This window comes from Lottia gigantea, assembly GCF_000327385.1.
Source record: "Lottia gigantea unplaced genomic scaffold LOTGIsca_200, whole genome shotgun sequence".
In the NCBI taxonomy this organism is placed as follows: domain Eukaryota; kingdom Metazoa; phylum Mollusca; class Gastropoda; family Lottiidae; genus Lottia; species Lottia gigantea.
Window position 1 is genome coordinate 167,932 of NW_008708402.1, and position 17,321 is coordinate 185,252.

Consider the following 17,321-nt stretch of genomic DNA (forward strand, 5'->3'; position numbering starts at 1 on the left):
ATCAATCGACTATTGACTATCGGAAAACAATTTGATTGGTTGCCTTTATGTCTCATTGACACCCCAGAAGACACAAATTTTGACGCTTTCATGTCTAAAATGTCTGGATGTAGCCATATATGTTAATATATTATTGTATAATTAACGAAATGACATGTAGTTGGTCAAAGCTTTTTTTAATAAAGTCAGTTCATAAGAATGACGTATAAAAGAATACAACGAGAGTCTGCGATGCTCGATTTACTTGGTTTATTTTCAAATATCTACATACTAGTATAAAACTGAAAATCGGACTATTTTTTAGGTCGAGCAGTATACATGGTTCTTGTACAGATCACACTAGTCTGCAGTTCTCTTCGTCAAAGTTATCAGTACAATCATCTACTCCATCACATATTACATAGTTATCTGTACACAGAAGAAGCCCCTGGACCCGTAGCACAGCTGAACTGGAAATCTGCACAGTCTAAAATTGAAAAGGAAACAGGCGATTCAATATTAAGGTATGTATAAATCAAATAAAAGTAAATGTATTGCCATTTCAATTGACATTCTGATACCACGTAGTCAAAAAATACTGGGATAATTTTAAGTTTTCGTGCTTTATTTGTTGTTTTAACTCTTTTAGGATGGCATAATTTCCTTCAAATTTTTTAAGCATGTTACAGTACTCATATTGTTTAAAAATTGTTTCATGACCATACATACTATTAATCCATGTAAGAAGACAAGTAACCAAATTTCGTTCGTAATTTATCAATATAAAATGAAAAATATTTATTTGGACGTCCTATTGGCTCTAAAGACACATTTACTATAAGTTTCGAGGGTTAGATGCGCCCATCGCTGAACTGGAACTGCAGTATCGTAGTTTGTTTTATATCACGTTAAAAATTCATCGAAAGTTAGAAATTTATTAAGTGAAAGCTTATGTTGCTCACAAAACTACGACAATTGCACACTGCGTGTAGTCCGTCTATCTGTGCATATTAACCATGAGTCATCTTTCTTTTGACGCACGGACTTCCAGACAGATGGATGCTTTGGTGCATAAAAAAGACAGGAAATCCCCACAAAATACGAAAAATTTGGGAGATCTCCGCGTAAAAGGCGCCCGGATGCGTCAAAAATCGCTACACATGGCGATTTTTTTTTGACGCACGACGGAGACCATTTGGCTTCCAAATATATGGAATCATACCCTCTTAAACCAACCATTTCGATTTTTAACGCATGACGGATGGCGCATGACGCGTATATGGAATAAAGATCTAGGTTATCAAGCTAGGCTAGCAGGTAGTAGGCCTAGTTAGTCGTAAGTGGAGATAAATGACTAACTTATATATCCCTATAATATGAGAAACAATAGTGATAATATTGCCATGACTGTTTTTCAGCATTAAAATTTGCTACTACCGCTTGATGAATATTCTTCAAACTTGCATTCGACCACAAAGATCTGATGTTTTTGCCTTTGGACACAATGCTTGTGCGTATCTTACGTCACTACGCCAGAACACGTTATGTTGAGAACATAATGTAACATTCAGTTTTGAACACCTTGCGTTCATCATTAAGGTCATGTTGCGCCATTGATAAAAATGATGAATATCGTTCACAATTACACAATCGCTTATGAAACAAAGGCGAGAAAAGTTAGCCCAACTGTTATTTTGTCTTGAAGATGATAAACCTGATCAAAATTCATTTTGTTAGGCATTGGCTCGAATAAGCTTTATCACAAATATGTAACCTACGAGAAATGCTTGAATCATAAGGAGAACCAAATGTAGGCGTAAGGCGCAATTTGGCGTCAATGGGTTTAGAGACCGCCCATTTATTAAGATGACTAAAAGGCGTAACTGCTTTCCACAGTTTTTTTTAACTTTTGAAAGCGGACAAAGGAGTTTATGCAGTACAATACACGGTTGCAGGGTTGTAACTACATCAAGGCATTTGCCTCATGCAGAGAGTTACATGTACCTGTACATGTACATTTATAGAGTTGGCAGGATATTTTCATAAAAATTATAGATTTTGATTTGATTCGCAGTTGTTAGTGATAAATTATTACTTTGGCTAATCAAAGTTAAAAGGGGTCACTCTGACACGCAAAATTCCGTGCGATAGCGCTTAAATTGAGCCCTGTGTACTCGAATTCAGTAAATATTCAAAATACTTGAATCTGAATTAACACATATCAATAATATTTCGATGTTAGCCAACACTCACATTTGTTGAATACAAATGAAACATATTATGCAACAATTGAGAGAGATATTGATAACAGAAGAAATACTAGTAAAGTACTTTCTGCTTATTCATGAAGATATTTGGTCACATTTTCCAGATTTAACAGTACTCTTGGAAACCATAGAGTAGCTAAAATCCAAATAAGTGAAACCATGTATTGAATAAACACAGTCTTGATATCAAGCAATTTTAAATGTTTTAACCCCTTCAATACAAATTCAAGACTCAAAATGTATATGATGGATGACAGAGACTTCCGCTGCAATGAGATCCAATCATTTTCAAAAGTCTCTTTACTCCCTAGTTGTATTTCATAAGAGAAAAAAAACTTAATTATAGGTCTGAGAAAGATTCTTTACCTCTACACGGAATTTTACTATTGAATCTGGAAACTTTTAGATTGTTTGGCACAATGCCACTTTTCTGTGATCTGATAGCAAGTTAGACGGGATAGTTTAATATACTCAGTATCATTCTGGTCACAGAAAAGTGCCATTGTGCCAAACAATCTACTATAGCTAGCTGGACGCGATAGTTTTATATGCTCTAGACAAATTCTGACCACAGAATAGTGCCAAACCATATCAAGTTCGACGAGATAGTTTGATAAGCTCATACTGATAACAGATAACTGCCATCTTACCAAATACAATCTCTTTCCTTCTGAATGCGCTTTATTTTTCGTTTTCTTATCAGAATTATCGATTTTTCTTTTGTCTATTTTATTATCTAAAATGTAATTCCAAAATTTACATTTAAATATTAAAATCTCAGTAAGTACATAAGCAAAACATGCAACACGAACATGAAGAAACACTCTTAGGCAATTTTTCTGCACCAACAAGACTGGAAAGTGTCTCAGCCGGGAAATTCTAGAACTGTCATATGTCTTATGTCATTTGTCAATGTTCAACTAGTACAGTTGCAAATTATCTTATTGTAACTTTCGTAGCTTATTGAAAATGATTTGGGCATTTCTTCTGTGTAAATTGACCCTACTTCTGATGATGAATGTATATATTTCCACCGGAAATATCTTCAGACGAAGATATCAGATTGGAGAACACAGGAGATTCAATTGATGATATTGATATATATCGGTCTGGTATTTCAGATGCTTCAATAAACATTGATGATTCAGTTGGCATGGTATGACCCGTCATTATAATGAGCGTTTCAGTCCATGGTGGCGTACTGTATAAATTCAAATATTCTGACGGTAAGTATTGCGATGTTAAAATTGATGTTGACAGCGCAGATAATTTGTTTGTCTATAGCATTGTACTTGATTTTAGTGATGCCGTATCTCTTTGCTCTAATGACTCGAACTGATGAGACAATATCAACGTTGTCAACTCTTTATACATTACAGCATCATCGGATGCGGTTGAAGCTGATGCCATTTCAGATGAAATAGGCGATGTGATAGTTACAGTTATCTTGTGGTTTAAGGTGTCTATCTCGGATGAATTTAAATATGAATCGCTTACACTACTATTCATAAATGGCATTGTATGTGTATTAGTGTAGTTGACCATACGCTGACTTTTGAAACCTGCAAAATATTTGTAATTAATAGTACCTATTTGTCAATAAGGAAATGGATTTCGAAGCCGACACCTGATCTATTTTCTCAAGCACTGGGATAAGATGCATATAGTTGATACATTACCATTTCTAAATAACAAAGTCCTGATGTGGAAATCAGGGCAATACTCAGTGGATCTATTGCAACTGACAAGCACCGTTCAAAATTTACCTTGAAAACAAATCTTTCTGTAGTAATTCACGTCTTTTGGCAGCACTTCGTCTACTTGTATAAAATCTCCTGGGTTTTCCGAAAGATACATATCGCAGAATTGTTTATCTTTATAAGCTATAAAACATTGCTCAGTGCTGTTGAGTATTACAGACAGACACAAGTTGTTACAATCCTTTTCACTATCTACTACTCTAACTGTTTTCTGTTTTCCTTCGACTGGTAACAATGAGGTCAGCTCCATTGTACATTCTCCTGAAAGGAAGACGTTTGGAACGCATGTCTCGATATCAGAAACATTTTGTGATCACACAGAGTAACAGCAGTGTACATACATGCGCGCATTGTAAAGATATAAAATGAATTTGGCATATAGTTCCAGCTGTTATTTTCGTCGTCAAGTAGATTCTTAAAACAAGGATGGACATAAGGACTCAGACAACTAAAACTTTTTATGTAAATCGAATGAAGTCCATGTTATTCTTAGAAATCCTCTTTCTTCCTTATTTTTCGGGTTTTTGCATGGATATTTTTGGTCTAAATTTGGAATTTGTGAAATGAGAGATTTTCATGCGGAAGGATAATTCTTAAAATAGTCGTTTTGTGTTCAGTGACTGTCAAGCGGATGTTAATCGAATGTTGTGGTCTAATTTCTGTTTGGCTAGCTAAAGATTTTCATGGTCATGATATATTGACTTTTTGTCCAGAAACTAAGTATTGGTCAAGCTTTCAATTTCATGAGACACATTGGAAAGTTTTTAATGAGATTTCTGGAAAAAGTTATAGAAGGTTGAATTTCGCGATTTAACATGGAAAGAGATGGCAAATGAATCACCGGTCGGAGTCCATACATATCTAAAGACAGAAATGCACGAGTTTTCTCCCATATTTCTTACCTCTAATGGATTGTCATTGCTTATTTAAAATGAAGGGAGATGCCCTTTCAACACATGTGGAATTTTACTATGATCTCAATTTTGGTTTGTATTTTTAGAGATTTTTCTCAAATGTTAATTTAGTGAGAAATTCGTCATGAAGAAACTCTGACCTGAGACGCATAGGGTTTGAGTTTTCAATAAAAATATTATTAACTTGTACAGTGGTGTAACCTATATTCGTTCATATAATGATTCAACATCGAATTTCGTCAAAATGAACAATAACCGCCATATATTCATGCGTAACCAACTCTCTAAATACATCACCGTTTTTCGTGTACAATGTTTGATTTATAAATAGGTCGAGAAAAACACGTTGTATGGATACAGATTGTAGATTTTTTCTGCTGACACGGAATCCGCTAGTTTTTCACGTGACTTCGTTCACTGGAATATATTTTTTCGCAGACACATGGAATTGCGATTAGAGCTTGAAATTATAAGGAAATTTGGCCAAAAAAAGTGTGATAATTGGTAATAACTGAAATCCGCCATTTTTCACATGTTAAAATAAATGATAAATTGGACGTGGCTTTGAAACGACAACAAAAATTCTGCAAGTTGACGTTGTAGAGATAACCCATGTTTATCAAAACATACCATTGCAGGGGTCACTCGAGGTCGCAGTTGTAAATTATTTATCATTTCCGGAGATGCACGAAAAATAGGTTAGCACGAAATTCGGTTACATGACTATGCTCCATCCATTGAAAAAAGATCTTGATAACCACACGACATAAACTCATCTGTAAAGTTTGTCAAATAAGCTTAAAGAGGTTTTCCAAGAAGTAAAAGACAAGAGAAAATACATACCGATACATGTATATTGTTGGCATATGAATGCATAATGGCGGTCACATAGCATTGTTTCCCACTCAAAGGAATTGGTTGGATCTTCATGTAAACGGACGCATCTGTCAGATTGAATGGCGTTTGGTCCTGGAGAAAACCATCGAGTCTAATTTCCATCACCGTCACCATCAGTCCATTGGTTGCATTCAGTGGTTGCATCTAGGACATAACACGGAGCCCTTAAGGCGCAATTGTAAACATATTTATTTATTATTTCGTTTAAACGAAATAATTATTTCGTTTAAACGAAATAATTAATTCGTTTAAACGAATTAACATAATTTATTTGGTTTAAACGAAATTTCGATTAAACGAATTAATTATTTCGTTTAAACGAATTAATTATTTCGTTTAAAAAGGAATGTTATTTCGTTTAAACGAAATAATTAATTCATCTAAACGAAATACCCTATGTTTATTTCGTTTAAACGAAATAATTAATTCGTTTAAACGAAATAACTAATTCGTTTAAACGAAATAAACCACACTTCAAGAGAAGCTGACCACCATTCGTACCAAGTCTCTATCATCACCTGCCGTCGACCGCATCGTTTCTCATGCCCTGTCCTGGGCCCGTCGCTCCTATGGGAAACGTCTCACTCAAGCTGTAATCTCCAAATTCTACCAAACAATCAACGAAACAAAAACCAGAGTAACCATATCTCTACCAACTGAAATGGACACTACACCTGCACCATCTAGAGCCAACACGCTGCCGAACCAAACCCCTAAACGAGCCCGAAGTTCACCTACTCCTAGTCCAGCAGACATAGGTAAACGCTCTCGTAGAGAGGGCACACCCCTTCTCTTTTCACTTTCAGACTCGTCTTCCCCTTCCACACCATCTGAATCTTCACCACGTGATCCAGGATCCGCCAACCTTTCTTCCTTCTGTGCGTTTTTGGACCAGCAAAACACCCCTCAGTCTCCATCCAAGTCGAGACGTGTATCCAGACCTTCCCCTCCTCGAACCAGATCCCAGTCCGTTCCCAATGCTACAATTCTAACAACTACCAAACCAGTACCAATCACACCGTCGACGACCATTATATCCGCTACCAAACCGTATTATCACCAAACCAAGGACAAATCATTATGGAAACTACCTGCTCTAAAGAAATCTACCTTAATAATTGGATCATCTAACCTGAATCGAATTACCAAAACCAGTTCAGACACCGAAATACATTCTTACCCCGGTGCCCAAATCCATCACATACAGTCAATCCTGGAATCATATGACCACGATCCCAAACCTACTACCATTATTCTTCATGTAGGCCTCAACAACCGTGATCAGATACCAAAGACCTCTTTTAACCAAGCCCAGAAATTAATCGCCACAGCCAACAAAACCTTCCCAAACTCCAAGATCCTCTTCACATGTATACCCATTTCAAATAAAATCTCGAAGAAAGCACAACAGAATCTCAGCACTCTCAACAGCATGATGATGGAGTCTAGTATCAACAGCGCAACAATCTTACCACCCTACGAAGAAGAATTCGAAACAGTTGATAATCTTCATTGGTCTCCAGAAACAGCAAACAGCATCTATTTGTTTTGGATACACCAGCTTCAAGCATCGAGTAAGTCTTTAAACTAATTACTGGGGATAAAAAAACTGAGAGGCCACCGCTAGGCCAAACTGTAGTTAACTTGAGCCGCAAAATTCTCACACCCCTTCAGCATTCAATCTTAGACCGTGGACTTAAGTTTATTCCCACACCAAAGATAGCTAACTTGAATTATCTCCGACCATCCATTGAACGATTTCAACGAAACCTTAGCTGCACATATTTTTTTCGAAACCACCCCCCACGTGGTGCTAGAACAATGTTTATTCCTAAATCCACGTGGACACCCCCTCAGGCCGCCATCCATCCTGATATATTGAAAGCATTTGCGAGTATGAATAGCCAAACAGTGAATCTTTCCATGACACACGAAAAGCCTAATCTCACACGAGTGGAACGTGAAGCGTTAAACTTACTTAAGAAAGACGATAGCATTATTATTAAAAAGAGTGACAAAGGTTCATGTTGTGTCATTCTGAATAGGGAGGATTACGTTTCAGAAGCAGAGAATCAACTGAATAATCCTAAACATTATGCCATTTTACCGAAACCAAGTTTCAAAGAAACTGCTAACATGATTAATAATATTCTTGCCGATTTAGTCAAAACTAGTTATCTCAAACAGAAACAATATGACTATCTGTCTGCCAAACCTGATTGTCGCGAGAGACATTTGTACACTTTGCCTAAAATCCATAAGAATCCAACCAAGGAGTGGTTTATCTCGAATAAAATCCCGAAAGGCCGCCCGATTATATCTGACTGTTGTAGTGAGTCATATGCAGTGTCAGAATACATTGATCATTTCTTACTACCTCTAGCATGCCAACATCGCGCCTACCTTAAAGACACAACCGATTTTGTCAATAAAATAAAAAATCTTCGAGTTCCCTCTAATGCTATTTTAATTTCTATCGACGTTTCTTCTATGTATACCAATATCGATAACACTACTGGTTTAACGGCAGTTCGTAAAGCTTTTAATAGAAACCCAGATCCAAACAGACCCGACGATGCAATTCTACAGCTTTTAGAGATTTGTCTTAGTCGAAACGATTTCACATTTAATGGTAAAACATATTTACAAACTTCAGGGACAGCAATGGGCAAACGATTCGCCCCTTCGTACGCAAACCTTTTCATGGCAGAGTGGGAACGTGAGGTGTTGCCCCATGACATTTTTATGGTTTGGACTTATTCAATCGAACAGTTTTGGGAATTCTTTGAAATTCTCAACAACCACCACCCTTCTATCAAACTAACCGCAAACGTGAGTGACAAAAGCATAGACTTTCTCGATACCACAGTCTTTAAGGGAGATTCCATAGCAGAAACAAATAAACTGGATATTAAAGTGTATTTCAAAGAAACTGATACTCATCAACTCTTGCACAAGAGCTCCTTTCACCCAAAACATACCTTTTCTGGTATAATTAAGTCACAAGTTTTACGATTTCATCGAATTTGTACAAGATCTTCTGATTTCAACCAAGCCTGTACGATTGTTTTCTCAAAACTGAAAGAGCGTGGGTACTCTAAACGATTTTTACGAAACATAAAAAATTCCACCTTAGCACAGATAGCAGCCAAAAACAGACTTTATGCCGAAGTACCTCAAGGTTTAAGAAGTGCTCCATGTTTGTCCAGTAGATGCAAAACATGTCCCTTTATATCAGAAACTCATTATTTTGTAAGCAACTCTACGAATAAAAGGTACCCGATCCAGGAACATCTAACATGTGAACATTCGAATGTAATATATTTAATTTCATGCAAGAAATGCCCCAAACAATATGTAGGAGAAACTAAGAATAATTTACGAACTCGCTTTAATGCTCATAGGTCAGACATCAAATTAAAGAAAGACAAGCCTGTTTCTAATCATTTCAACCTCAACGACCATTCAATAGACGATCTCACCCTAATCCCAATTGAGCGAATAGAAATTGACTTGCCAGAAGATGAAACTACCAAATTCCGTCAATCTAGGGAGGCCCATTGGATTGAGACATTGAATACAGCAAGACCTATAGGACTAAATATTCATCATAATGTAGGCATAGCACCCTTTGTTGTCCCGTTTAATACAACCAGCAATCGAGCAAGCAAGATAGTTCATGCCCACTATAAGAGCCTTCAAGAGAAATTCCCCCATGTCTATAAGCAGAAAATGATAGTTGCATATTCAAAAAATAAGAACTTAAATGATAATATTGTTCACAGTAAACTAAAAACAATCAGTACATAACAGATACTATACTTCTCGCCCATCGGGCGAGTTATTTTTTCTAATTTCAGATCAGAATAAGAACAGAAGAAAACCCAATATCAAGACCCTTAATCCTAATTTCTAAATAAAGTGTCTGCTCCACCCTAGGCCTGTACATTTGGGAGAATCAAACCCTCCCTTCCCCGAAATCAAAAACCGTGCATCGAAATATAGCCAAAGGGAAATAACTCCATATAAGCAAATATTTATTATTGTATTTTTTTTGTCATTTCAGAATGTACATGTATATGTATTAAAGTCTTAAAGTTTTAAATATCCACACTTTCAAGTTCATAGTAAGACATTACTGAAACTTGCCCCTTCCACCCTTCCTCATTCCCACCATAATAAAGTTCTGAAGAATTTTCAAGAGAAATTGAAGAAGTATTCTGTGGTAGAAGAGTATAAACATCAGGAGAGATTCTATATGTTCCTGGAGAATTTCTACTCAACAGAAGAGAATTTAATGGTCTTGAAGGTGATATTTGGTGGAAAGTAAAATCAAAATGTCAGACGAGGAAGTGACAGTTGCTGATGTGCACAGAAACCCGGAGGACAAAATGAACTCCTTGCAGAGACTAAACAGAATAGGAAGATCCTCAAGGGTAGAATAACTCGCGCCATCAACCGAGTAAAAACTTCTATTGAGAGTCAAAGCATAACAGCACGAAGAACAACCAAGGAATTGGATGCTATTAAGGCTGACTGTTCATCAGCTAGGCAAGCTAATGGCGCATTGTATGGTTTAGTCAAGGAAACAGAAGAAGGCAGATTAGATCAATGGGATGATGAATTGGTATCAACTCTACATGACATAGAAGAGATTATAGAAGATTATATTACCTCACTGGGAGCCAATCCGGCTTCTATCTCTACTCTAAATACAAGCACTTCACATAACACTGAAGAGACTACAATGAACGCGCCTCCATCGAGTATCGAAGAGCAACATAACGAAATAGAACCTCTTTTGAATACAGAGTCTATCTCAGCCAATGCAACAAATGAAACTCTGCCATCATCTACTGCAATCAATGGAAACTCAACTGTTACGACACAACTTACGAACAATAATCAACTGGAAGCTGTTGATGATTGGATTGACAAATTAGAAGAGTTTAAAGAGACTGACTTTTCAAATCAACTCAGAGATATATCCGTAGCGGAAGCATTGTTCAAAATAGAAGCAACCAGAGATATTCCTGCAGTAGAAATACCAAAATTTGATGGTAATGCTCTGAAATACGTAGATTTCATAGAGAAATTCAAGCTCAACATACACGATAAACAACACCTACGGGACGGCATGAGGATGACGCAATTAAAGATGCATCTTGAAGGCGATGCAGCTCATCTACTTTCTGGTATGGGGAATCAAGGAATAATGTATACCACTGCACTGAATTCCCTGAAACAAGAGTTTGGACAGAGAAGTAGTATATCAAGAAATGGATCAACAAACTGACCAAAGGAAGTAAGATTTATTCCAATGATAGAAGCAGATTGAGAGACCTATCGATGGATATCATCAATTGCATAGCAACTTTGAAATTGATTAAATATGAATCTGATGTCAATGCCACAGATAACCTTAGAATGATCATCAGAAGATTGCCAGATCATTTGATAGACAAATGGAAATCTTGTTCAACTACCATTAGAGATAGAAATGAAACACCAAACATTGAACATATCAATGCCTTCATAAGAAAACATGTCAGAGCTATGTTTGACCCCGATTTCGGAGACATCCTAAAGTCATCTACAAATACTTCTTCGAAACCAACAAGATCTGTTAATATTACGCAGAAAAGTGGATTTTGTCACGTCTGTGAAGAGAATCATAGAATATACGACTGTTCTGTATTTAAAAACCTACCATATGATGAGGAAGGTCAAGGAGTTGAGACTGTGTTTCAGTTGTTTAGCTAAAGGTCACCTGTCAAAGGACTGCAGAAGAAAACGTCCCTGTGGTAAAGATGGTTGTACTAGGTTGCACAACACCCTCCTTCATACAAACCCACCCACAGCTAGCAGTGTTTCAACATAAAGCGGGAATTCTTCCTGTACTTCGAGCTAAATTCCTAACACCTGGTGGACGTTACATATGGGGGAAATATACTCCTTGATAGTGGTGCTGGTACAACAATTATTCGTAAAGGCTTCTCCAAGGACCTTAAATTACAAGGTACCAAGGAGAGAATAGACCTTGCAGTAGTAGGTGGAAAACAGATACACCAGAAAGACAGTAGACGAGTTAAATTCAAAATCCTAGCTGCAAATGGAGCGGAAGAATATGATATTGAGGCCCATGAGCTAGATTCTACTGTACTCGATATTCCCAAGTTGAATAGAGAGTGGCTCAAATCATTTCCACATTTAGCAGATATTGTGGATGATATCAATCACTGTGGAGGAACTATAGATATGGTACTTGGTGTCCATTACAGTCATATTCATGCTGAAGAAGAGGTCAGACAAGGATTAGAATATGAACCTCTAGCCCGAAGAACGAAATTGGGATGGTATGTTTTTGGCCCAGATGGTAGTTCCAGAATGGCACAACTCTGTTCCATCAACTTTGTAGAGAAGATTGACCTACAAAAATTTTATGCACTGGAGACAATAGGAATACAAGCACCTGATTGTTCATGTCCAGTTACTGCTTTGTCACTAGAAGATAAACTTACCATGAAGGTATTCGAAGAGACTTGCAACCATGATGGTAATAGATATTCCATAGGTATTCCCTGGAAAAAGGACCCTTCATTATTACCAAACAATTATTCAATTGACATCATTAGAGCGAAACTTACTCAAGGACCCAGTGAAAGCTGAACTGTACAATAAAGTGATTAATGAATATGAGAAAAATGGCTGGGCAGCTGAAGTGAAACCAACTGATAACTATTCAGAGGATAATCCAGTTTATTATTTGCCCCACCACGGTATTTATAGACCTGATAAGGAGAGTACCCCATTAAGAGTTGTCTTTGATCCAGCTACACTGATAAATGGTACATCGCTAAATTCATTCCTTTGTAGAGGACCCTGCTTAATTGGAAACCTACTCGGAGTTTTACTAAGATTTAGAGAGAATGCTGTTGCATTTATGGGAGATATTTCAAAAATGTTCCTGCAGATTCTATTGGAAGAGAGAGATACACAAGTCCATAGATTTCTGTGGAGAAATCTGAACCAACAACAATCGCCAACAATTTACAGACTCTTAAGAGTGGCTTTTGGAGACAAACCCTCACCAGCCATGGCTAGCTATGTGATGTTGAGAATGGCTAAGGATAACGCTGTTTTATTTCGTGAAGCTGCTAAAATACTGGATGATCTCATTCACTCTTGCAGCACTCCATCAGAAGCTGTAACCTGCATCAATCAACTGGAAGCCGTCTTGAAAACTGGGAGCTTCAACGTTAAACAATGGTATTGCTCACACAAGACAGTTCACAATGAATTGGATTGAACACCATTTATAGAAGATTTAAATGTTCCTGACTCAAGAAACATAGAATTAACTTCAAATAAGAACGATACCAAAACACTTGGCATTTGTTGGAATCCAGAAGCTGACGTCATAAAATGTCTTGTTAAAGAGATAACAGTTGAGAAGCTTACAAAGAGAATCATTCTTTCCAAAGTGGCTATGATCTACGATCCTTTAGGATTAGCCAGTGGAGTAACTATAAGAGCAAAGATTGCATTACAAGACTTATGGCGATTATCATTGGACTGGGTTGATCCCTTACCACAAGAGCTTCATCAAACATGGTACAATTTATTTGAAGATCTCCAAAACTTGAACAAAGTCAACTTCCCGAGATGTCTGAGACCCACAACTGCTATTGGAAGTCCAGAGCTACATGTATTTGGTGATGCCAGTAACAAAGCCTATGGTGGAATTGCTTACCTATTATGGAACACGTCAAATGGTTCAGAAGCTAGATTGGTATCGGCAAAGGGAAGAGTTGCCCCTCTTCATCAAACCACCATTCCTAGATTAGAACTTATGGCAGCTTTGGTATCATCTAGACTAGCTAAGACAATATATGATGAATTAGAACATCAACCTAGCAGTGTAACACTGTGGTCAGACTCCCAGGTTGTGTTATTTTGGTTAAGATCCGAATCCGCACTTTTGAAACCTTTCGTTGGCTTACGTGTCTCTGAAATTCAGGCTGCATGGGGAATTGATAAATTTAGATATTTGCGCACTGAGGATAATCCCGCAGATGATCTCAGTAGGGGTATTTCTATTGAGCAATTAAATGAGCGATGGATGCATGGGCCTTCCTTTTTTAAATTGCCTAAATCTGACTGGCCTAGGGACTTTAGAGATCCATTGGAGCCATGTACAGAATTTCGACCACCCAAAATCTTATGTCCTGTCACCAAATTAGCTGATATGATCGATATTTGTAGGTTTTCCTGCTATGCCAAATTGGTGAGAGTTATGTGCTACTGTTATCGATTCATCAATAGAGCTAGGAAGCAGAAAACCTATGATGATACTGTGTTAGAGCCAGAGTAGATTACACGTTCTGAGCTTAAGTTAATAGAGTTTACACAAAAACCAATGACAGATTGGGAAGAACGTTACAGAGATTTAGCCCCATTGCTCAAAAATGGTATCATTCGAGTAGGAGGGAGATTAAGAAAATCACCACTTGGATATGATGAGATTCACCCTGTTTTACTCCTACCAGGACACAGTATTGTTAAGCTTATTATAGCAGACTATCACATAAGAAATGGCCATTGTGGTACAGAAAGAACATTAAGTGATATCAGACGCAAATTTTGGATTGTGAGAGGTAGAAATAGTGTATAGGGATTTATAAGACATTGTGTTATTTGTAGAAAACTCAGACAACCTGCTCACACCACTTTAATGGCTGACTTACCCTCAGATAGATTGAAGCCATTTACCCCACCTTCACTGTAACTGGTGTAGATCTATTTGGACCTTTCAACTTGAAGATCTCACGAAACAAGATAATGAAGGCATGGGGAGCCATATTCACTTGTGCTTCTGTAAGAGCTGTCCATTTAGAAGTGATTGAGAACCTATCCACATCAGCATTCCTTCAAGCCTTACGAAGATTTGTAGCCAATCATGGATGGCCAGAAGTCATAATCTCCGATAATTGATCTAATTTTATTGGAGCTGAGAAGGAGCTTCGACAGCTTTATATTAATGGTAAACATCAGATCAAAGATTTTGCCACATTGCACAAAACCAAGTGGAAGTTTAACACCCCTTTAAGCCCGCACCAAGGAGGTATCTTTGAAAGTCTTATAAAGCAAACCAAGAAAGCATTGAAGGTTACTGTTGGAGAACAAGTGCTAACCTGGAATGAAATGTCAACTATATTTGCCGAAGTGAAGTGCCTTCTAAACAGTCGACCAATTACCTATTCGTCTAGTGACCCAAATGACTATTCTGCTTTAACTCCAAACCATTTTATCCTGGGTAGAGCAACTGCTGATTTGAGTTTGTGCAGATGCTCGTCAATAGATTCTTTAGTAGATTTGTGAAAGAATATTTCCCGACACTGATGAAGAGATCTAAATGGATTTGTAAAAAACGACAACTGAAAATTGGTGACATTGTTTTGCTTACTGATCCTAATATACCACGCGGTAAATGGGAATTATCAAATATAATTGAAGTTTATCCAGGAACAGATGGGATAGTACGTAACGTGAAGGTTTAAACTAAACATGGAGAATTTAAGCGCTCAATACAGAGATGTTGTCCAGTGTTGGAATGTGATGAACAATAATTCAAAATTGTAGTGATGTTTGTAACAAGTCATTTAGTTCAATTTTAGGACATGTTTAAAATAATGTTAACATTTGGACACAATTTACATCACTGTTAATGATTTATGTTATATTTACTTCATACACTCCTTGTTGTGTGGAGGATGTTGTGAAATTGGGGGTTTTGTCTCTTATTTCATTTATTTCATATTTTGTCGGCCGCAATTTAATTTGTTGTAGTCTGTAGCATTTAATATAATCAGTGCAAGAGTTAAATACCCTTGACACAACTTTAGTTGCACGAGTTAGATACTCTTGGCAACAGTTTAGTCCAGCGCCATTTTTACTTGTTCATTCACTGCACAAGAGAGATCTGTTCCCGTCTGAGTGGTTTGATTTGGGGTGAAGGACAAAATTCTTCAGGTATATTAGCAATTATGCAATCTTTACTGTCTTAATTCATTCCATTATATCATTCTTATGATTTTAGATTCATAGATTTACGTGATTTATATTCAGTCAACGTGTTCGAAATTTCATTCATTTGCATCATAGTTTACGTCTTCTTTTACACATTTGCATATTTATTTTATATCCAACGCATGTCTAGTCATTTATGCATTATTGCTGATAATTTATAATATTTGTAAGGAAAATAATGCGAATCCTTAAAACCTTTCCCTTTTCGTTTTTATGTAAATTCAAGGGAAATAACTCCATATAAGCAAATATTTATTATTGTATTTTTTTTGTAATTTCAGAATGTACATGTATATGTATTAAAGTCTTAAAGTTTTAAATATCCACACTTTCAAGTTCATAGTAAGACATTACTGAAACTTGCCCCTTTCACCCTTCCTCATTCCCACCAGAGAGAAAGGTTTTTCAATGTAAACTTACAAAACATTATCAACGCAAAGACATTCAAAGACTAACAGTACTATTTCAAAGCTATTCAACTTAAAAAATATAGAAAAAAAATTCAAAAAACTTTTTACTTTCCTCAGACAATAGCTAAATGAATACCCGTTCAGTCGTTAACTTTCATCATAATTAAACCACCTACTGTTTGTTTTTTTTTACTGAATAATTAATCTAAAGAATTAGAAAATTTCTCAATTGAACCTACTGTCACCATGACTTCAGCTAATTAAAGTTGTTTTCAGCACGTCTCGCATAAACGGGCGGTCTAATTATTTCTTAAATACACCAAGAAGATAATAGTTCAGGTAAATAACTATTCAAAGAATGTCATGTATTCATGCGCCACATAAATAAAATCAAATGGTAGAGGTAGAGCGCATGCTTTTTTTTTACCAAAATTGTTACAAAAACATAACATTGATTAAAAGTGTTTACGTAGATATTTTTTGTTACACACAATGCCATTTTTCAGAAGGTTCAAAAAGGCCAACCTAAAAAAATGCAATCACCTTTTATAAAGAAATTTTTATGCACCTTTTTATGCATGGAATTGGAAGAAAACATTCACTTTAAGATGTGTGTTTGTATTTTTTCAACAAATCTGGTCCTTTCCATTCCCTGCGATGCGATATTCGCCTACCCCTCGACTGTACTTCGGTATCCATTTGGGGTACTGGGACATGGCCAAAGAAAAACTATCTCCAGAAAAGAGTGAACAAAGGTTAGTGATCTTTTTCTGGTTTATTAAGTTGTTAAGGGTGTCATAAGCGTGGTATAAGCGTGTAGGACACGTCAGACATCGTGCAATTATCTCCATCGTCGCAACTATTCGCTGAGTCAGTGCGTTTATTTTGGACATATCAAAAAAAAGGTCGTCAGAAAACCGTTGTAGCATGTCCTTGAGCGGTATAAAAGTGCAGCAAAGACGCTGCAAAACACTAGAACGCAACATCGTCGCATAACTCTCAGTA

General features: G+C 36.8%; 1 protein-coding gene across 1 annotated transcript; it reads left to right on the forward strand.

Moving 5' to 3' along the window:
* Positions 1-6,478: 6,478 nt before the first annotated feature.
* Positions 6,479-9,913, forward strand: LOTGIDRAFT_174516 (hypothetical protein; the record flags this gene model as incomplete). The annotated part of the gene is made up of 2 exons (XM_009053848.1): positions 6,479-7,078; positions 9,884-9,913. 2 exons carry the CDS (start codon positions 6,479-6,481, stop codon positions 9,911-9,913), a joined length of 630 nt encoding a protein of 209 aa, XP_009052096.1.
* Between the last annotated feature and the right edge of the window lie 7,408 nt (positions 9,914-17,321).